This window comes from Melospiza melodia, chromosome 21 (assembly GCF_035770615.1).
Source record: "Melospiza melodia melodia isolate bMelMel2 chromosome 21, bMelMel2.pri, whole genome shotgun sequence".
Classification (NCBI taxonomy): domain Eukaryota; kingdom Metazoa; phylum Chordata; class Aves; order Passeriformes; family Passerellidae; genus Melospiza; species Melospiza melodia.
The window spans coordinates 11,509,188-11,531,858 of NC_086214.1; the positions used below are offsets into that span (position 1 = coordinate 11,509,188).

At 48.4% G+C, this 22,671-nt stretch overlaps 1 protein-coding gene across 2 annotated transcripts in view; it reads left to right on the forward strand.

Moving 5' to 3' along the window:
• Positions 1–20,043, forward strand: part of VPS53 (VPS53 subunit of GARP complex) — a 64,427-nt gene extending 44,384 nt beyond the window's left edge. For both annotated transcript variants that reach the window (XM_063173610.1, XM_063173612.1), the window contains exons 17-22: positions 2,949–3,027; positions 8,203–8,351; positions 13,003–13,072; positions 14,893–15,030; positions 17,474–17,578; positions 17,874–20,043. In XM_063173610.1, the coding sequence (XP_063029680.1) occupies positions 2,949–3,027; positions 8,203–8,351; positions 13,003–13,072; positions 14,893–15,030; positions 17,474–17,578; positions 17,874–18,044 (712 nt within the window). In that variant the 3' untranslated portion in view covers positions 18,045–20,043. The remainder of the gene's footprint in view (positions 1–2,948; positions 3,028–8,202; positions 8,352–13,002; positions 13,073–14,892; positions 15,031–17,473; positions 17,579–17,873) is intronic.
• The last annotated feature ends 2,628 nt before the right edge of the window (positions 20,044–22,671 follow it).

The window sequence follows — 22,671 nt, forward strand, 5'->3', positions numbered from 1 at the left end:
TGTAGCGGTGCTAAAAATATTCTGCTCTAACATCCTTTCCTCTCCACCCCTGACAGACAGATTGAATGTGTTTTTTGAGACAAGAAAATTGAGGCAAAAGTTGTTTTGCCTCTTATCAGACAAAAGAATATCTTGGCAAGACTGGGAAAATAATCCCTGTCACCAGCTCCTCCTCTCCCTAAAACAAAGATTCAGCCCAGATAGCAGTAAGATATGTTTTTTCAGAAGACTTCCTTCCTGTGATTCCTCCTTTTCTGCTGCAGTGGACAGGATCCCAGTGAATCTCCATCCAGCTCTTTCACATGGTCCCAGGCTCCATTCCAGGCTGCACAGACTCCCTTCCCTCCCCTCCAGGCTCTTCTCAGACCTTTTTAGGAGTGAATCCCTGCCTGAAATTCAGGGTTGCTGTGTCCACTCAGCCAAAGCAAGCAAGGTAGCAGGAAAAGAGAAATAAAATGTGCCATGAGATGGGGTTTTCTGAGCATGGACAGGTGAGTTTTGCCAGCAGGAAGCAGCAGCTTCAGGTGGCTGCTGGATTTCCACAGTGGCTGCCTCAGACAGCCCATGTGAAGTGTTTTGGAAGTTGTTTAATGTACAGCTCACATTTGCTGCTTTGGACAGGTTTAAAGTCCAACTGACAGGGCTGATGTATCTTGTAACAAAGGCTTTTAATTGACTTTCATTCTGTTCCAGCTGAGGGCTTTGTCCAGCCTTCTGTCAGTGGAAGTCTGAGCTATAAACCTTGCTGGCTCATTCAACATCTAACAAGGGGTTTCTTCTGGGATTTGATGTCTTGTTAGCAGTCATAAAATAAGTGATAAAATGCTGTTTATGCACCCTGGGAAGTGTTTCTTCTTTCAGAGAAAGGAGAGTGCAGAACCACCCCAAACGTGGAGAAAAAGAGGGGTTTATCCTTGGGGTGGCAAAGCAGCTTCTTTAGGAGAGTTGGAGAAATTATGGGAACTTCTTCTTGATATTCCACAAGAGAAAAATTATTGTGATGCAAATCCAGAAATCCATCATTTCCCTGTTTTGTGGAATAATGGGCAGCACTCAGAGAACCCCTGAAGTGCTGTGCTCCCTGGGGCTGCTGCTGCTCCTTCATGGCCTCAGCTCCTGATCCATCCCTCTGTGCATGCCAGGATTGTGTCAGGAGCCACCCACTGCTGCCTGCTGAGGATTGGAAGGGTTTTCCTGCAGAACCAGCCTCCAAACCCTCTCATCCAGCACGGGGTGATCCTCTGTGTTCCCAGCACATCCCTGCACAGCAGGAGTTTGTTCTGAAGTGCAGACAAATGAATCTCTCTCCCTCTTTTGTGGTTTTCAGGTGAGAGCCTGCACTTCTGACGGACTCCTGAGCGTGGACACAAATGGTTGGGGGGCATTTTCCACCCATTCAGAGCTTGGTGTTGCTCCTTGGATGGACACAAATGATGGGGGACATTTTCCACCCACTCAGAGCTTGGTGTTGCTCCTTGGATGGACACAAATGGTGGGGGGCGTTTTCCACCCACTCAGAGCTTGGTGTTGCTCCTTGGTGCTGAGCTCATCTCCTCCCTGCCAGGCAGTGGCAGCAGGTGCCCTGCAGGGTGATTATTTCAGCCAGGGAGGGGATTCTGGAGTGCCCAGCAGCAGCAGAAACAGGCACAGGCTTTTTTTTTTTTTTTATCCCAATGCAAGTTTTAGATGGTGGAACTTGAAGCCTGTAGTCGCTTCATCCCCCCATGTTAATTTTTCCAACTTATTTTGGATGAGTTTGCCTTTACAAACAAATGAATTGCTTTGAAGGAAGTGTTTTAATTTGCATCCTGTTCCAGACTTTGTGCTGGAGGTTCAGGAAAGGGAACAAGCAGCTTTTCTGGGTTGTGATGAAGAATAAAACCCATCTGGGTGTCACCATATCTCAGTGAGAAGGTGGACACTTACAGATATTTTGAACAGTGAACCCCAGATTAGTGTCCAAAACTTCACAAAGACAATGAGAGAGAGGAAAGATGGTTTGAGGAAGCTATCTTTCTGGTTTCTGGTTTAAAAACCCTAAATTGCTCAGATTTCCCACAGCCCTGGGATTCTCATCTGTGCCACCACCATGAGAAAGAGCAAAAGTAAAATCCACTTCTTACAAATATAATCCTGAGGTTGTAAACATGCATCTGTGGCAGATTTAAAGTTGACACTGTTTTTAAAAGCTGTGCTTAGTGAAACAGAATCAGTTCTTGCTCCTAGCAGAAGCTGCTGCAGGCAGAGTTTCTTGGCTGCTGTTTTAGGATCAGCTGCACCTCTGTTCACATCATATCATGATGGCATTAAATATGTCTCTAAGCAATATCATGCTGTTCAAAATTTAAAAAAAAAGGGGGGGAAGGGAGGGAAATGTGTTTGACTAATGTGTCCTTTAGTCTGGTATATGTCTCAGGAACTCAAACAGTGGATGGCAGCAGTCCTAGACATAGTGTAAATAAGACATCTGCCTTCATCTTCACACGTGGGAGACACAGAACTCATGCAGATGTCATTTTTAAAATGCTCTCTGCGAGATCCTGTGAGCAGTAGAATATTGGCTGTGAATAAATGGAGAGATGATAAAATGTTGGTGTTACACAGCCTGGATTAAATGTGATGCTGAATCCCAGGCTGGGCTCGATGCTTGGGGATTTCTCCTCTTCATCTGCCACCTTTGATCCCCAGCCCCTTATTTGTGTTAAAACAGAGAAATGTCAACTGTAAAAGCATCCTGTCTGCCCTGGAGCCACTTTAACCATTGTGCAGCTCCCTGCAGGGTTTCCCAGCTCCTCCCCAGCACAAGCTGTGGCTGTGAGCACTCACATCACAGTGCTGCTGTCAGCCAGTGGAGGATTTTCCTCCTCTCACAGTCAAAGGCTCCAGTTCTGGCACTCTGTTACTCTGTGTGATTCTGAAACTCATGCTTGGTTCTTTTTTTTTTGCAGTGTGATCTCCAACAGCATCCAGCTGTTAGTGCAGGACCTGGATGCAGCCTGTGACCCTGCCCTGACTGCCATGAGCAAGGTAGGGCTGGATTTTCAGAAGAGATCACCTTAAGATCCATGTGGAGTTCTTGTGTGCTTTGATTGCTTGATTTCACTACTGATACATTCTTTTACTCTGATTTTTTTTCTTGCTTTTTACAGCAGCAATTGCTGTATTTATAAACCCATCCCTCACTCCAAACCCTCTTATTATTCAGATTAGAGCTTCCATGCTTTTTGCACCACATTAAAACCTACAGACAATGAAATACATTCACTAAGTGCTCAAGGCTTTCTCTTTCCACTCCCAATGCCAGTGAGAGCATTTCAGATTTGGAAAAACTTTTGTCAGCGTGAAATTCCTAGTACACCTTCAGGTTTTGCTCTCCCCTTTGTCTCCTTTGGCAGGGAGTTTTACCAGGCTGCTTGTTTGGGGCTCTGAAATGGAGGCAGTGCACTGGAGGTGATGTGGAATTGAGATTGAGCCTTATTGCCTCTGTGATCCTCTCAAGGACATGTGGAGCCATTCCTGGAGAGGCCCCTAGCACTGAGCTTAAGGATTTTGTTGCAGTTACACTGCTGGCTTTTATATGTTTGAAATGCAGAGCTGTGTTTCCTTGCCAAAGTATTGTGAAAACCCAGACTTGCTTTAGACAGAGGTGAAGACAACAAAAGTGGATTGAACTATATATATTTTTTTTTCCCTTTTAATTAGAAATATTAAACATAGAGCTCCATTTTTGTAGGATCAACGCACTGTCTGGCTGCCATGAATTTTAATAGCTTTCTGCTTTATGATGTATTCCAGCTGTAACCAGCCCCACCACCACCCCCCAGCTAATATTTGAAGTAGAATGCAGCTGGTAATAGAGCTTGTACAGGTTCCAAATGGAAAGAGGATTTTTTTTGCCCAGTCAAATAACACCACTAGGAAGGGCTCAGCACTTCAGGTGTTGCCTGTGTGCTGTGGCAGCCCCTCAGATCTCCTGAGCCTACAGAGCACAGGAATATTTAAATCACTTAGCTCTCCCTGTTTATACCCAAGTAAACCACAACCTTGAGAAAGCAGCAGCTGGTAGGCCATTTATTTTTGTCTTTGGAACACTGGTAAAATGCAGCACATGTGATGGGACTGATGAGATATAAACAAGTTTAAGTGTTATGAAATTAGCTAAATAAATACTTGTCACTTGTGCACACACTGCTCTGTTTGCATCAGACAGAGTTGCTTTTATGTGATTTTATTAGACCTGGATTTGGTGCAAGAGGTTTTTTCCCCTCACCTTCCTCCTCCCTTCCCTTCAGGGCTGGGTTATTACTCTGACACTTCAATAAGAAATGCATGTAATTATTTAAACACAGAGGTAGTATTTGGAAATGTAAAATTTCAGCCTGTATTAAAGAAATAAAGATTGTGTGGCTGATCCATTCCAGTTTTGCTCTCTCAAGCTCCATGCTCCATTAGGGCTCTTCCTTTGTTTAGCTTCTTTTCATTTACCTCACTCTGGTGTCCTCCAGGATTGAACATTCCCATTCCTTTGTTGGAGTCTGGCTTTGGGTTTTTTTTTTTTTTTTCCCTTTGCAAAAATGTTCAGGAACTATAGAGGTAAATTATGAAATGCTTAAACCTCTCAATCCACTTTGGCTGCAGGCCACGTTAAGAGATTTAACACAGAAAACAGCATCAGGAATATTGCTTTCAGCTGGGAATGCTGCTTGGTTTCCATGATTCTTTACTTGGTGTGTTCTGAAGAAAATGGTAAATGCTGAGAAGGGCCCATATTATGAAATTTGTAGGTGATAATCCTTACTCAGACTTTACAGCAGATGTAGGATGATTAACCAGGACAGGGAGCTGGGGTGTGGGTGGGAGGAGAATTTGCCCTAAACCCCCCTGTTGTGATATTGTGGATAACTAAGAACTGTTAATGTGTCTGTGCTGATCTGTAGCAGGCACTCACATTGCCTGGTGTGCTTCCTTTTTCTTTTCTGGGATGAGGGAGCTGCTAATCTGCACGGGATATTTTCGCCCCAGTTAAATTTATGGATTGCACTGGCTAAGGCTTGATTTACATGCTGAATTAAGCATCAATTTATATGCAAAACTGTGCCTGCAACTGGGGCTGGGGGACATTTTAGTGCCTCCCATCAACCTCTTGCTGGCTTTTTACATTTTCCTAAACCCTTTTGGCCCAGCTGCAATTCCCTGTGCCCTCACAGCCGAGCGGACAGAGCGGGGCTTTCATCATTTCTGCACTCCACACACAGAAAAAACCCTGAGAGCAGAGCAAGCAGAGCTACAGCTGCTAATTAAGAGCTCTCAGGAGAGTGTGTGAGCCCTGGAATATGTGCAGAGTGTGACAGGGCAGGGTGTGACAGGGCAGAGCCCAATTTGTGTCCCCAAATTTGGGGCCAGCAGCACTCCCTGCTCCCCTCCCAGCCCCTCTGCTGGTGCCCAGGCTGGAGCCTGCAGGGAGAAGCTGGCACTGGGATGCTGCTGGGAATAGGGAGAGATGAAGGTTCATTCCTCCTCTTCTCAATCCCAAAGCAGCTCCTTTGCTGCAGGGCTGGACACAAGGAAGGACCTGGTGGCTCTTTGGGGACACCCTTGAGCCCCTGCCCTTCCCTGGGTTCCCCATTTCTGCTCAGGGTTTCTCTGTGACCGTGCTCACAGGGGTCTGAGGATGAGGGAAGAGATGAGGATCTGACTCCATGTTTCAGAAGGCTTGATTTAGTATTTTATGATATATATTACATTGAAACTATACTAAAAGAATAGAAGAAAGGATTTCATCAGAAGGCTGGCTAAGAATAGAAAAAGAATTGATGAATAACAAAGGCTTGTGGCTCGGACAGAGTCCAAGCCAGCTGACTGTGACTGGCCATTAATTAGCAACAACCACATGAGACCAATCACAGATGCACCTGTTGCATTCCACAGCAGCAGATAACCATTGTTTACATTTTGGTCCTGAGGCCTCTCAGCTTCTCAGGAGGAAAAATCTTCAGAAAAGGATTTTTCAGAAAATATCATGACTACATTTCTCTTTCCTCCTGCCTGTTTTAACCTCGTCCCTGTGTTTTGTTGTGAGAAGCTCCTCCAGCCTTTGTGTGTCCTCCCAGCCCTGCAGGTGCCTTTGGGCTTCTCCCTGCAGTGAAATCTCCCTGCTCCTGCTCCTTGCACTCATTTCCAGCCTGTGGATGTAAACTGTGTGGATGTCCCAAGAAAAACACAGGACAAGGGAAAAAGAGGAATAAATTTAAAAGGACAGCAACAAAGCTTTACCAGCAGAGTTGGGCTCATATTTCTTCTGATGACTTTTCAGTATGTGTGCTATTCCTTTCTCTGCAGCTACTGGGTGGGTTTTTTTTTGGGTGAAACACACCCACAATGCACACACACACACACACACACAAAAGGGCTATTTTTACTGTTCATGCGTTAAAGGTTTGGTTGTAAAGTATTGCTTTTGGAATGATGACCAACAAAATGAAAAAGCTACTGTTTCATTGTTGGTGCAATAATTCAGCTCAGCAGCCCCTTCCCACTTTCTGGCTGTTTCCCACTCTGTGGGGATGCTGTGTTGGGTGAGGACTGCTCTGTCAAGAAGGGAATGTGTGAATCCATCAGGGAGAAAGGCACAGAATATTCTGTTTTGGTGTGATCAGCGCCATGAGGAGTAGAAAAGCAGGAAACCAGTGACAGGACTTGAGGGAATGGCTGGAGCTGCGAGGTTTAGATTGGATTTTAGGGGAAGGATTTTCCCCAGAGGATGCTGGGGTTCCCCAGGGAATGGTCACAGCCTCAAGGCTGCCAGAGCTCCAGGAGTGTTTGGACAATCTCAAACACAGAATGGGATTTTTGGGGTGTCTGAGTTGAAGTTGGTGCTCCTTGTGTGTCCCTTCCAAGTCAGGATGTTCTGTGAAAACCTGTGGAGCAGGTGATGGGAGAGAAATCCCTTCCAGCCACCCAGCTGATGTGAGAGCAGCAGGCTGGGCTTGGTTTGTTTGGTTTCAATAAAAGCAGCTTTAGTGGGGCATGTGTAGACTCAGACACTGTGGTTTTGCAAAGAATTTGGCTTTTCTTTCCCACTAAGTCACTTAGGCTGGGATTGTTTGGATGGAGTTGAGTCAGCTGAGTTGCAGGGGGGCAAAGTAGCCATATTAAATTAAATTAAATTAAAACCAGGAATAAAAAACTTTATATGCAAAATCCAGAGCTTGGGAAAACAAGCTTGAGGACAAACAGCTCCTCAAAGGAAAAAGCTCATCTTCCATATGTGCCCAGTTTCCTCTCCTGATTTCCTATGAGTTTTCCTCCTGTCTCATCTCCAGCATGAGGAACAGATCTCCAAAGAGTTTTTGGGAGGACACTGCAGGGTTCTGAGAGCAGCAGCAGAACTGAGTGTGCTTTTCTGCGTGCTTGTGTTCCTCAGTGAGACTCTGGTACATACACAACACCAGGCCAGACCCAATTATCTCTTTTAGTTTTTGTTTTTTCCACTTGTTTTAAATTGGGAGTGCCCTGTGTACTGCAAACCAGGCTCAGAGAAAATCAAGGGAGCCACACATCTGGCTCACAGGGGCTGTTCTCCTGCAGTTGTGCTGAGAATAAATGAAAACAAAATGGGAGGTTGAGTAACTCCTCTTGTTTTGTACTTTTTACATGCATTTGGAAGAGCTGGACTTGGGCATCCTGGCTTGTGCACCAGCAGTGTTTTCAGTGAGCTACACTGGTGTAGAGTGCTTTGGACTTTAAGACTTTTTACCTCTTCCATCTATCTGTCATCAGTCTCACCAGTATTAAAGTCTTGGCTGCCACACAGGAATCCAGACTTTGCAAGCTTGCAGATATTTTCTCAAATGCCTGTAATCAGGATTTATATGGGCACTTCATCCCAGCAAACTGGAAACTGTTAAATATTAAAGCAGCCTGGTGTGCTCCAAAGGCTTTTTTGATGCTAGTGGTCCCCATTTGTGTGGGTTACTGGTCACAGTCTCTGCTCTGGCTTTTCTTTGGGTCTTCTTGTGAAATGGTTTTGCCCAATCACTTTAATGATGAAGGACTTGACCTTGGTGGTGAATTACAGAAGCGGTCTCTGAATTATTCCTTAGAGATCCCCTGGCAGGAAGTTTGTACAGTTTCCCTTAGTTGTTACTTGAATGTTGATGAATTAACCAGTCATTTTTTGGTTGTTTTTTCCCCTCTGTGCAGATGCAGTGGCAGAATGTGGAACATGTTGGTGACCAGAGTCCTTATGTCACCTCAGTGATCCTGCACATCAAGCAGAATGTCCCCATCATCCGTGACAACCTGGCCTCCACCAGGAAGTATTTCACTCAGTTCTGCATCAAATTTGCAAAGTAAGTTCCCAACACAGACACCTCATTCAGCTCGTCCCATAAAACAGTGTGATGATCACTGGGTGGTGTTTGCCAAGTGCAGAAATTTTGGGTTAGGCACCTTTAAAAGACTTTGAATATCTGACTTAAATATGACTCTTGCTGTGGGGAAGTCTGCTTTTCTTCCATGGGGCTTCCAGGTCCTGAGAAATTTGCCACAAAATAACATTGCCCTGTAAGGAGGGCATGTGTGAGAAGTATATTTTACCTTCACAATCTGAAAGCTGCTTTTCTGTGCAAAAGTTGCTCAGAAGGGAAAAATAGTCAGGAGGGGAAATTCACATTTAAATGTTGTGGGGTATTAAAGCATCTGCCTGGCAAGCCACCTAAAGTTGAGCAGCATGAAAGAAGTGGCAGATGAGACAGAAATGCCCCTTGCTGCTGGATGCAGGGTGGACATCCAGACTTTGTCTGAAGCACAAATTCAGCTCTTTGGGAGGATACTTTGAGCTCTTCCCCTGCTTGCCTGTGGCCAGCTGAGCTCCACATGGCAAAGCCCCAGGAAAAGCCCTTGGGAGGGCAGTGCCAGCTGTAGCTGCTGCTTTTGGTGGCACATGTGACCCTGCTGGTGGCCTGCAGGGCAGTGGCGTGCGTGTCATGTGTCACTCTGAAATACCTTAATGTTTCATTCATCTCTGATAAGGTAATCAGCCTGAAATAAGCTCTGTGGCCTGGCGGGGGCTGTGTGGGCTGGAGATTTGAGCTGCAGCTCCTGCCTCAGCAGGGTGGGATGCAGCAGAGCTATCCTGGGAGCTTTCACAGCAGGGAGGCTCAACCCGAGAGCTTCATCCCCCTCTGTGTCTCAGGGTGCTCATGAGTTTGCTTTAGTGAGCAGCTCCTGATAAATCATGTTGTGATGTTGCCCACAATCACTGTTTGAAACGCTGTCTCAGGGAGAATTTATTGTATGAAAACCTTCTGTGTGGTTACACTTGGATTTTATGTGATAAATAAAACCCCCCATTTATTCAGCTGTTCACAGCACACTCTTAATACCTCAGCTTAGTTGCCTCCCTTTTAACTTTATTGCTGGGCACATACCAAGTAAACTCCAGATGAAACAGCTCTCAGATTTGAGGGGAGTTCCCATCTCTCCTCATCCATGAGCACAGAAGCTCCTGCTCCTCTCCAAAGCATATTTTTAAGACAACTGCAGCACATTAAAATTAAGACACAGTCCTGAACTCACTGTGCCATGGATCAGATGCAGAAGGGTAAAATAAGTTCCTGAAGGTTGATTTTGCTGCAGTTGATTTTGCTGCATCTGTGCAACTTGGTGCTAAGAAAAATCAGCCCAGTGGTAAGGGTGATCTTAATCTCCTTAAAATGCTTTTTAATACCTATAAATATTTGTGTTTTTCAAACTCTGCATTTTAATGGAGTATTCTGGCTGGGCCAACATAAATACCTGGCCTTTTGTGTACCCCACAATGCTGAAAATCCTTTTAACAGGCCTTGTGCTTCTCCACATGTTAATGCCCGTGTCTTTGTGAGCTGCCACTTCTCAGCTCTAATGGATTGTATAAAGCGTGAGTGTTGAGTTACAGGACCACAGGGGAGAAGGCAGCTAAAGTCACTAAATTTAAACCAGCAGGATCTGAGCCAAGTCTGGAGAGAAGAAAAATGGCCATCAGAAATTGCATCAATCCTTGAAGCTAATTTGTCATTTTTGCTTTGTTTTGGCCGAGGTGCGAGGCTGCCGGGCAGGGTGGGGGGCTCAGCTCTCCCTGCACCTTCTCCTTTGAAACCAAACCCCACAGCAGCCAGGCTGCTCTGCTGGGAAGTGTTTGGGAAGTCTGTGACCTGACCTCAGCGAGGAAGAGATTAGAGCTGAGAGACAGGAAAAACAAACAGCTCTCCCCCGGCCGGGGACGCGGCTCCTCCGCGAGCAGCAGCCAGGCCTGGGGGGTGCTGGGCCCTTCCAGGTGCTCCAGGGGAAAACTGAGAGGAGTTTGGTGGAGGAAAGTTGGGATGGGGAGGGTTCAGAGCTGAGCTCAGCCTGGGTAAGGGCTGGTCACCAGCTCAGAGGGTGGCGTAGAGCAAAACCCTCCTGGGCTGCAGTGACTCAGCCACCCCAGAACCTTTGGGGGATGTCCTGCAGCAGCTCAGGCTGTCAGACAGACAGACAGACAGACAGACAGACTGTGGTTGCAAGTCTGTCTGTGCCTCTCTCTGTGTTTGATGCATCCTCAGTGCAGGGGATTGGGAAAACACGGCTCTGGCAGAGCCACACTCGTGTTGGATGGGAGGCTCTCAGTGCTGTGGTTTCTGTGCCTCAGGTTCCTCATCTGTCCTGCACTGCTTTATTGTTACACTGGGGACTTTTCTGCTTCTAGTTGGGGGGTTTCTGGGTCCAGTTTTAGAGCTGAAGCTGTAAATGAATTCTGGCACCCAATCTGGCTGTGACTGTGCAGGGACTAAAGGCATTCAGAGCACAGAGCCCCTGAACATGCACATATTACTCACATCAGGATTGCCTGCTGCACTCTGAGAGCACCAAGCATTGAATCCAGCCTAGGCAAGAGGCACCTTCTCTTAAGTGCAACTGCTCCTGATGGTCTCTGCTAGTCCAGGAAAAAATAAAAACCAAGGGGAAAAAAAATCCAGAGCAGCCCTTGGCTCTGACAGTTTGTCTTGTCTGTCCTGCTGGAGTGGGGAAGCTGTTTCCAATAAGGCAGTGTGAAATAAGAGGCATGTGGGGATGGAAGGTCACTTTACCCCTCTGCACTGATGGTGGGTGGCCATCAGAGAGGCCTGGGAATTGTTTCATGCAGGACAGAATGCTGTCTATGGGAGATTGTGTGGTTTTATAGAAAAAAAGATTAAAACCAACAGGGGAGGGGGTCCCTGGGCTGCCAGTGTGCCACCCTGCAGCAGGAAAGGCTCACCCTGTTTTCCATACACAACATGAGCTTTAGCTCCATGCCTGACCGTGCAGAGGGAGGGACACTTGGATTTACCTGCACTATCAAAGGCACAATTAATTTCTTGTTCTGTTCTGCCAGCAGTGAGCTGCTGCATCCGGAGCTGCTGCCAATTTATCATTTTCTAGGATCACCTCAGCTCCAGCTGTGCTCATCACTCTCTAATTGCCCTCTGGGAATTAGTTATAGCCCTGAAAAATGGACTTTTAAACCAGATAGGTTAAATCTCCACTGTAATGCTGTTGTGCAGGAGGAGTCAGGGCTGCTTTTCCTCCTCCTCTTTCTGTTCTGTTGCCAAGGTTGTTTCTCTGGTGGCCAAATTCAAAACTACTCAGGGCAGCCCAGTAGCTGCTTCTCAACAGTAGCTTGAAATTGTTCTCCTTGACACCTCTCCAGGAGAAAATGATTCACTGAGAGAGGTAGGGACTGTGTCTGAGGGAAGGAATCTTTGCTTTTGAGGGCTCTCCTGAGCCATTCCTTTGGGTTTGCTCAGCAGCTTGGCTTGCTCCGTGCCTGAGCCGCACTTTTGTCACTTTTCCATGAGAAAGGATGAGAAATGAACGTCCTGCCTTGGAAAACAGGTGGCAGGACAAACAAGCTGCTGTTGTGCTCCTTGCTTTGTGGGAAGGGAACAAAAAGCTTAGCAGATGCAAGGAGGAAACCACGCTGAATTTAGATCATCATCATCATCATGGACAGCCCCAGTCCAGAGCACAGCCCCTGACTGACTCAGGACAGAGCCATTAAAAATCCAGGAGCTGCCACCAGGTCATGGGCAAGTCCTGGAAATGTGAGTCCTGCAGGCACTCAGCCAGAGGAGGACATGGGGAAGGAGCAGAGTACATTAAAAACAAGGCAGTGAGAGGAAGACTTGGTCAAGTGTTGGGTCCTGACAGAATTTGTGGCTCCTGAGCTTTCCTGGTGCTGCTCTTTGCTGGAGCAGGGGCAGGAGCTTGTTCTGAAGATGTCCAACCAGTGCTTTTGCAATGAAACTGCTTCAAAGCCTCAGATCAAGAGGCAAAAATCAGCTGAACCCAGAGCTGATGCTCTGAAGTGGTGAATATTGGGCTTCCATCCTCACCAAGCTCTCTCTGGCTGGGCACTCATTTTTGTGAGCCTGAAACCCACGACAGTAAAATATGGTAATGGTGTTTTCCTTTTCACAAAACTTTTTCTTGTCTTGATTGTGTTGGCCAGGAGCTTTCTGGAAAGGTGCCTCAGTGTGAGTGTCCAGGGCCCAGCCTTGGCTGGACCTCAAGTTCAGTGTGTAATATGCATGTTATGGAATTACTTGTGTGCAGGAAAATGTAGGTTCTGGATGCAGTCAAGATACATCCACTCATGAGCAGTGAGGCTAATCCTGATAAATAAACTTGTTTGTTTGCTGACCTTTTACTGCAATACTTCATATTTAGTTTATAGCAATTTATTTACCTCTAGAGTGAGTGTGTGCAGCTTCTCAATAAACTTTGAGATCAGGAGGGATGAAAGCAAAAGAACTGTGCCTAAGGGTTGGGATTTTTTTTATTTAGTATATTTAACATGTCTGGAATCACTTTGGGAAGCTGGCACTGGGAGTGTCTCTGTGGAAGCCATCCTGGTTTGGTTCTGCATGCTTTGTCACCACAGAAGACTGTCTGACTGCAAATATTCTTATGTAATTGTTTCATTTTGTACCTCTCCTGCAGCTCCTTCATTCCCAAGTTCATTAACCATCTCTTCAAGTGCAAACCTATCAGCATGGTGGGTGCAGAACAGGTAAGGAGCAATAGGTGCATTGGCTGTCATGTTTGATGGATTTTGGGTTCAAGAAGTTGAGATATCTCCCACTCTGCCATGGGCTGGGATTTGGAAGGGGCAGGATTTCATCTGTCCCCTGCACATAGAGATTATTACTCCTGTGGGCTCATAAAAAAAAGGGAAAAGCAAGAAAAAAAAAAGCAGAATCATCCCTAATGGGACTGCTGTGAACTTCAAATGGGTTCCTTCAAAGCTTCTTGGGTTTTAGGCATCAAAGATGGTTCTGAGCAGTGTCTGCAAAAGGAAATAGGAGCTTTACATCAAAACCTTAATGGAAAGCAAATGAGTGAAGCTCAGTGCCTGTTTGTCTTGTGTGATGAGCAATAACCTGAGAGTGATTAAAGGGAGTCTTTTTAAAATAAGCTTCTCAAGTGATTAACCAGCAGTGGGCTTGTGTCTAATGTTAAAAGCTTTCAATATTCCTGCATGGGAATCACAGGCCCAGTTTGCTGCTTTAAAGCAGGCTGGGAAGGTTTTTATCAGCCTGATTCCCAGTGAATCCATGCCATTAGAAGTGGGACACACATCCCTGGGGTTAAGGGTACAGAGGGCTAAGGAGCTGATCTCTCTCTGCAGCAATTCCCTTAAAATCTTTTGAACTCTCCTGGTCACCCACCAGCATCTTTCCATGCCACCTTCTCCTCCCTGGTGCAAATGTTGCTGGGGAATGCATTTTCCTGGCCTTTCTGGTTGCACACACAGCCTTTCCTGCTGTTTGCTGATAATTACAGTTGGGATGTGAATGCTGGGGTGATATTTGTGGAGGCATTCAGTGTTCAGTGCAGGGAACAGGACCTGTGGGGTTTTGCTTTCTGTGTTTTCCTCTCTGACTTAACAACTCTGCACCCCAGCAAGCTTTGGCAGTGAGTTAGCAATGCCAGGGGCCTGGGATGGAAAATGGGCTGAGGGGACAGAGTCTGCAGGAGCTGCTCTTTCCTCTGCTTTGATTTCAGATTTCTGTTCTTCACTGGTCTTGTCTCCTCAGACATACTTTGTGCAATCAGAGGAGTGTGGTATTCAGGATAATTTTGCTCTAAGGAGCCCTGACCCACAGCATTTTATCATGAGACAGTGCTGTCTGTCTGGGCTCAATTTCATGGCTGCTGCTTGTTTATTTGCTGGGGTAGAAACAAACAACATCCAGGCTGTGGGCAGTTCTCAGTTGAATTGTGTGACAGTTTTTCAGGAAAAAACCCAATCAAGGGGTTGGGTGAATGCAGAAAATTGACAGTTTTTCAGGAAAAAACCCAATCAAGGGGTTGGGTGAATGCAGAAAACCTGACTGTGTGTGTGGCTGATGTTAGTTCATTTGACCTCAGTATCTAAACCATGGTGCAGCTCCAGGTAATCGAGATTATTTCCCTTCATACTTTTTTGGGGGGGAAGGACTGGAAATCTGTGCCTGATGTGCCAGATGTTGGGCTGCCATAAGTCATTTCCAACCAGCAGAGCAGTGCTGTGTTAAAACCAACCCCATGCTGATCTGTAGCCATGGGGGTGATCCTGTCTCCTGCAATTGTCACTACATGGCTCAGTCCCTCCTTTTCCTGCAGTCAGATTAACAGGACTTCTTCCAGTGTGGGAAGTGTTAAACTTTTGAGGATGTTAAACTTTTGAGGATGTTAAACTTTGAAGGATGTTAAACTTTTAAGGGTGTTAAACTTTTAAGGGTGCTAAACTTTTGAGGATGTTAAACTTTGAAGGATGTTGGGTTACAGCAGTTGATGGATTTTGGTGTAGGAGGAGCCTGAGTAACAGAGTGTGGTTAACCCTTGCAGCTGCTGCTGGACACTCACTCTCTGAAGATGGTTCTCCTGGATCTGCCCTCCATTGGGTCCCAAGTGGTGAGGAAGGCTCCTGCCAGCTACACAAAGATAGTGGTGAAAGGCATGACTCGGGCTGAAATGATCCTGAAGGTAACTCAAGCCTGTTGGTACCCTGCCAGCCAGACTGCTGGCCTGGGAATCACAGCAGTGAATTCCAGGGGGCCCTTCCTCTGCATGCAGCAATCTGCAATTGCACATGAGCTTTGTGAGCCTGCCTGGGGGCTCTGCCAGCTGCTCTGCAGACCTGGCTCACTCCCCTTGGGTTTGCCCCCACTCCCTTCTGATACCACTTTGGAGTTTTCACCCTCACTTTTCAAGGCAGCCAAAGGCTCAGGTTTGGAGAGTTGGGGCACCAGGTTCCCTCAGGAGCTGGTGGAAATCAGAGTTTGCATCCCTGAGGGTCTGCTGTGGTTCAGGTTACTCCAGGCCTTTGTGCAGACTCCTCACTCAGGGGAGCCAAGCTGTGCTTGAGTCACCTGTTTACTGTCTAGTGCAACAGCCAGTGCAAACATGTCTGGCTTACTGTACTCACCAGAGCCCTTTTTCATTTTCCAGACCTGGTGCCTGGAAAATGACCCGAAAGCAGAGTGTTGTCTTCATGAAAAGCAGCAAGCAAAGCAATCTGCCCTTCCCAGTTTGAAGCCAGGCTGGATCCCAGGAGGAGCTGTGGCAGCTGCACAGTTGTGCCCTGCTGGGTGCTGGGATTGTCCCCTGCTGGCCAGCAATGCTGGGAGGGCATTCCTGGGAGGGAATCAGTGTCACCTGGGGTCAGGCAGGACAGGCAGCTGGCAGCCAGAGCCTCCTGTGAGCACAGCCAGGGCCAGGGGGTGAGGAGCCTGAGCTGTCCCTGCTCAGCTGCTGCTCAGGGTGGCTCTGCTCCCATCCCAGGGCAATGTCACAGCTCAGCGTGTGCTCTGGATTCAGACATCAGCTCTCCAGCTCCCTGCTTTTGGACTGAGGTGGCTGAGATGTTAGTGAATTGTAGCCTAAATTTTCCTAGAAATCACCAGAATAAAAATGTTCCTGGTTTGTGCTAACGGGAGCAGGGAAGATTGGTGCCTGTTGTGTGCAGAGCAGGTCTTTCCTTGGAGCTTGTGTGTGAATCACAAGAGTAATGGAGTTAATTTGTTTACCCTTAGCACCACATTGGAGAGGAAAGCAGCACATGGAGAGCTGCAGGTCCCCAGGCTGTGCAGCAGCAGTGGCACTGCTGTGTCAGTGTCACACAGCCCGTGCTGGCCTCTGTGTGCAGAGCTGCAGATCAAACAGCCACAGGCTGACAGCCCTGGGAGCTCCAGTCTGTGTTCCCAGGCTGGTTCTGGGGCAGGTAATTCAGGAAGACAAACTTTGGGCCCATGGGCAGCACAAACAAGTCCATTGAGCTGAGCCCCACAGATGGGAGTGGGGAGGAGGGCCCTGGGCCATGCACACCCTGCTGAGCTCTTCCCCTTCTCCTCTGAAGCTCCAGCTTTTCATCTTGGCACAGGATTTTTACAAGGGCTGTAAATTAAGGATTTATAAGTGTATACATGGCTATGATGTTTCAGTGGTCTGAAGTGCAGGGAAAGAAAGAAATGTCTTGGTGACAGAATGCAGTGTGGGGTGAGCTGGGTCAGTGCAAACATATGGAAATGGTTTTGGAGACAGGGAAGGGTCTGGTCTGGTGCTGTTTCTGCCCATTTACACACACTCAGACAAACACAGACACACTCTTCCTCAGAAAGAAGGTTTGGCTCTCCAGTATTATCAAAAGATGTGTTCTCTGTGGAGCTTGCTGCTTATGTAAGAAAAACCCATCAGTGAGGGATCATCTTACCAGCTTTGAGGCTATTTTGATTTTTTCCCTGTTTTTTATGATTGCTTCTGGGCAGATGTTGGTGGGGGGTTCCCATCCTTCATCCCTCCCCTCCAGAATGGCCAAGAGGAGCTGCAGCCCAAGGACAGAGTGGCTGTGTGTGGCCATGTCAGGAGAGCTGCAGAGCAGAGAGCTCTGGCCCTCGCTGTCCTGGGCACTGAGGGGGTGACCAGAGTGTTGTCACATTCCCCTGTGACACGCTGTGTGTCCTGCCTGCAGGCAGGAGGGAGCAGGAGGGACACACAGCCAAGCTGAGGGTCTGGACTCTGTCCAGGCTGCCTGATCTCCTGGGACTTTGTGAGTGTCACCACCACTGCCAGCACTGTCCCCTGAGCAGCTCCCCAGCTTGTCTTCCCCCTGCAGCATGATAAAATCTTGAGCTTTCACAATGCCCCAGTGCCTGCCAGCCCACAGGCCACAGACAAAGTCCTGCTGCCCTTTGAAACAGGATGCAGAGCCCATGAGCAGCACTGCTGTGCTGAAGGAGACCCAACTTCCTCGCTGTCCTTACTCTGCTTCTCTTCACTCACCTTTACCCCTCTCATATCCAGCCCCTTTCTTGTTCCTTAAACATTTTATTTTAGGAGACAGCCCTGCTGTCACTCCTGTGCCAGAGCTGACTGAGCACTGCCTTTAATTCCTATTATTTGTCTGATCTCTTTTTCCTTGTCTTGGCAGGTGGTGATGGCTCCACACGAGCCCCCAGTTGTGTTTGTGGACAATTACATCAAGCTCCTCGCTGACTGCAGCACTGACACATTCCAGAAAATCCTCGACATGAAGGTGAGAGGATGGGAATCTGCTCATCCTCTAGTGCTGCTCGGGGATTGCTGGGGACTGTATTTCAGTGTGAATTCTGAGGGGCTTGGGGGGTGAGAGAAGCACTGTAAGTTTATCTTTCCTTTGAAAGTAGAGTTGCTGCTGGAGAAAAGGTTTTGAGTTCATTTCACATTTTGCTACCTGCTCTGCTCGGGGTTGTTCAGGGGTCTCTGGTGGGCGAGTCTTTGAGGTGGAGGTTTGAGATGGGCTCTGCTGCAGCTGCTGGCAGGTCAGTGAGCGCTGTGCTTTGCTCCCCCAGGGCCTGAAGAGGAGCGAGCAGAGCAGCATGCTGGACCTGTTCCGCCTGCGCCTCCCCTCTCCTCCCCCCGGCGGCGACGGCTCCGGCTCGCTCTCGCTGAGCGCTCCCACGCCCGAGCAGGAATCCTCCCGCATCCGCAAGCTGGAGAAGCTCATCAAGAAGAGGCTCTGAGGGAGCACGGGGGAGCTCCCTGCCCCGGGGCTGCTGAGCTGGGCAGGTTGTGATTTACACCCTGTGCTGTCCCTCCCAGCCCCCCGTGATCTCTCAGCCATCGGCGCTTTCAGACCGAGGAGGAGGAATCTGAGCAAGGTGTTTGCCCTCAGCTTAGCAGGAGTGAAACCCAGGGCATTGCCAGGTCCGTGTGGTGGAGGGAATAGAGGCACCTGGAATTCATCAGTACAGAAAGCATTCAGGTGGATTCAGAGCCTGTCTGGCTGTGATGCACTTGGGGTCACAGCTTTTACCCTGGCTGAGCTCCTGCTGCAGCACTGAGGGTTTTGCCTCAGTTCTGTGTTAGTGCTCACTCCCTGCTGCAGAGCTGTTCCTCTGATTCATTATTTATTCTGGGGTAGGGGGAACCAACCCCATCACCACCATGAAAACCCCAACCCTCTATCAGCTGGGATCCAGGCACCTGCAGCTCCACTGGATCAATGAGATGCCCAGGAGGGAACCCCAGGGCAGATTTCTCCCCTGCTCCCAGGACAGGCATGCACAAAGCACCATGAAACAGAAAGGCAAATCCTTGGCACCTCTGCTGGCCTGCAGGGAGAGGTGCTGGCTCTGTCAGGGAGCCAGGGCCACTTGGTGCCACAGGAGGCTTTCAGCAGCCTCAGGCTTCAAGGCCCTCCTCCTCCTCCTGTTGCTCTGAGCCTCAGCTTGCAGCAGTGCAGAGGGGAGGAGAAGCAGCAGTGAAATGTTTTGGATAACCCAGCCCCTCTTCCCATGGGCCAGCTCCTGGCTCCCAGGCACAGAGCCAGCGTGGAGCAGGGCTGGGATCAGTGGATGCTTCTCCAAGGAGTCTCCATGCACTGAGGCCTCACCTTTTATTAGCACTGCTGGATTTCTTCCCAAACTCCTCTGTGCCCTTTCTGGGAGACTTTGAAGGCGTATCCCCAACCATGAGTGCATCCCAAATGGATGTAGGGCAGATCAACCAGTCGTGCCTGTGTTATTTAACCCAAGCTTCACTTGCATGTGCAGGAAAGGGAAATCCTTTACCAGTGTGGCAGGTGAGGAACAACCACGCTGTCAGATGCCTTCCTGGGAGGGTTGTGCTTCCCACCAGGGCAAGTTTGGGCCTTAGGACTTTATTTATTTAGGGGCTGTACTCACAGGGATTGTAAAAATCACTGCTGCACATCAGGGAGGTCAGATCAGGCTCCAGGAACATGAGCTGCATCCAGAGCTTCGCTGAGATGGGGAGTAAAGAGCAGCAATAACAACGCCTGTGGGGAGGGACAGCAGTTTCTCATCACTCCAGTTTTACAAATCTGCTGTTGCCTCCTGATTCCCTGTTAGGTGACAGAGGAAGGAATGGTTGAAAGCACATTGGGATTCTGAGCAAACATTCCCCAAGGACAGATTATCTCAAGGTGCATGTGCAGGATGGCCAATGAGTTGCCACACTGCAGAGCTGGAGAGGAGGGAACATGGGTTTGCAGAGATTCATTATTCCCATGAGGGGATGAATAATTTATTTTAGATGAATTTTTCTTTGCTTTGTCTAAGGCTAAGTCTCTCACTAAATTATGAATAGCTGAAGACGATGTTGAAGTTATCATCGTGTGTCTTACCCAGAGGCTTCCCCCATTTCATTCTCTGCATTTCATTCTGTAGATAAGAGGAAATAAAATGAGAAATGAATTTTTAGTTTCAGCCTTTGAAGAACGCTACAGGGCTGAGTGTTTGGAGTTCCATTTTCAGAGAACAAATCCACAGTTTCCTACTTCTGGTGTAAGAGTTTTGTGCCCCTGGCTCTTGGGTGTTTATTAGATTTGGCAGGTCTCTATTTGTGAATTAGCTCTTTGGAGTTTACAGCTTTGGGGAATAAAGGATGATTACGTGTTTTCTGTACAAAATGCCACTTTTTATGGTTTCAGACCGGGGTGTAATCCTGACTGTACGTGGGGTGTGACACTAACGTGAATTAAATGGTAACTGATGCTCATTGCTGGGTGTTTCTGTACAGCTGCAAATCCCAGTGGCTGGGATGGACCTCACCCAAACTGTGCTGGACCCAGCACTCCCTGCTGTCCATCTGCTCCTGCAGCTCCTCTCTGCCTTTTCCACCTCCTCTGGCACCATCCCCATCCACAGCAGCTCCCTGCCCCGCCTGGGTGGCTCAACGCTCCCGACCTCGTGCCCCTAAATAATCACATCAGTTCTGCTGTCTGCCACTGCGGGAGCCTTTTCTGGGAGATCCGAATTTTTCCTTTGGAATTAATTAAGGGGTAGTGCCTTTTTCCACGCTCGGCATGACGCTGGAGCAGCTCCTTTCACTCAGAGCATTAATGACTCATTTGCTTTTCTCCTGCCCCCTCCGCCCTTGGGCAGGAGCAGCGCCGGGCGCTGGGTGTTCCTTTCTTCCCCCGGGTTTACAGCCAGGACTCTGAGCATCCCAGTGACGATGGCCAAGCCTCCACGAGCCTCTGCTTGGCTCCACGAGGGCGGTGGCAGCAGGGCTGTAAAAGCTGATGAAACCTCAGCAGCTTCAGCCACGTGCTGTCAGCGCTCATCCCTGCCATCAGTGCTCTGTGGCACAGCCTGGCGCTTCCCATCCTTTGGAAATAACTTCCCAAAGTTATTTTTTATTATTATTCCCGAAGTTTTATCATTTTCAGGTATCACAGGATCCTTGTGGTTTGCCTCTCCCAGCAATGGGGCTGTCGCGTGGCATTGCCTGTGGTTCCGTTGCTGATTAGGCCGAGCACGCCCAGCCTCGTGGGAAGTCCTTTATGGAAGGAGGATCTTGATAAGAGACTTTTTATCTGCCCCATCCTGCCTGTGTGTGGGCAGTTAAAGAGTAAATAATGTGGACAAACAGGCAGGGGAAAAGATTTCCAATGGCATCAGGGATGGCATGGGTTGGTACAGTTTGAGACTTAAAACCAGTCAGACTTTCCGAGGGGGCAGAGTACATGTCCTGAAAAAGCTGAGCCCCTGTACACAGTGACTCAACAGTATTTAAGTTATTGAGCAGTTAAAATTCTGTTTAAACGCTTCCTTTTCATCATAGCAGGCAGAATTGCAGGTCTGGATGCTGGTGCTGCAGGAGACCCTTGGTTGGGCTGCAGAGCTCAGAAATGAGAACCTGGAAGGGCACAAAAAATTAACTTTTGTGTCAAGCCACGCCAGAATGGGAGGTTTTTTGCTGGTAAATAAGGAGCAGAAAGATTTCCAGGAGTTCTGCTTACCCCAGGCACTGATATCCCTCTCTCTTGGGCCCTGATCCCCATGGGAGTGGCTGTGGGAGCTCTCAGAGGTGACTGCTGGGATGTGCCACAAGTTCTCCCCTCCTAAACTGCACGTAGTGGGTTGTTGGCAGCGTGGGTTTCCACCCAGGAGCTGCACAGCAGCTCTGAAATGATGATTGTGTTCATCTGGAAACTGCTCCAGTGCCTTCCAAGGCATCTGATTTCATAAAGGGCTTTTATGGGAGATTTTGGAGCGAGGACTGATCAGTTTTCCTATTGCTTGCAGAGACCAGCATCTCTTTTTTTGGTTTTTTTTGGGGGGGGGATACACTTAAATCAGAAGGAAGAAAACACCTGTCCAGCACATTTGCTCAGACCCCAAAGATTTCAGTCAAAATTCTTAATGTTCCTTTTCTTTCCATCTGCATTTTTTCAGCAAAGACAAACAGCCTCATAGTATTTCTTCAAAGGAATGTAAATTCCTTGAGGAAGTCTCCGGAGTTCCCAGCACCGCATAGCTGCAAACCACAGACGCCTACGGCTGAAAGTTCTGCTCTGCTTTTAATTTTGGGGCAGGGAAGGAATTTTTTTCAGAGGTTTGGGTTCACTTGTGCTGGGCCCATCAGCCCAGACTGCTGCTTTCTGTGCAGGGGAGTGTTGACTTTGGCCGGCTGCAGGGTTGCTTTCCCTCCACAAGAGTATTCCCCCACCAAATCTGATGACATGGCGCAATTATTTCATTAGGATTTTCCAAAAAAGGTTCCCTCGCTCTCCTGTAGTGCTAGAATGACCGTTTCCTTCTGTTCTCTTGTTTCAGCTTCGGCAGCTTTGCCTGAAAAATGCAATCAGGGGCAGCAGCCCTGCTGCCTGAGCCTGAATGCTTGGGAATGGGGAGGGAGAAGGAGCAGCCTCGAGGGGGAATTTGAGGGGTTCAACCCGGCTGCCAAAATCCCTGTTCTTGGGGAAAGCACCACTGGAGGTGGGGGCAGCCCAGCAGGGTCTGGCAGCTCTTTCAGTGCTCCCCAAAATCCCCAAAATCCGTGCTGGCAGCACATTGGGATGGTGCACTGTGGGTTGGAGCAGGATGTGTGTGGAGGGAAGTTTCCATCGGGCACGGTTCCGCAGAATCCCAGAAACGTTTAGGTTGGAAAAGAGCTCCGAGATCATCGAGTCCAACCCGGGAGCCATCCCCACCTTGTCAGCCCCACCAGAGCACTGAGTTCGGTCTGGCCTTACCCAGGGACGGTGACTCCGCCACCGCCACCTTCCAATGGCAAATTCCGAGCGAGGGGACGGGAGCGGGGTCACCAGGAGGGCAGGGACTGCGGGAAAACGGCGAGCACCGGCAGCACGGGGACAGCCCGGGGAACGGGGACACCGGT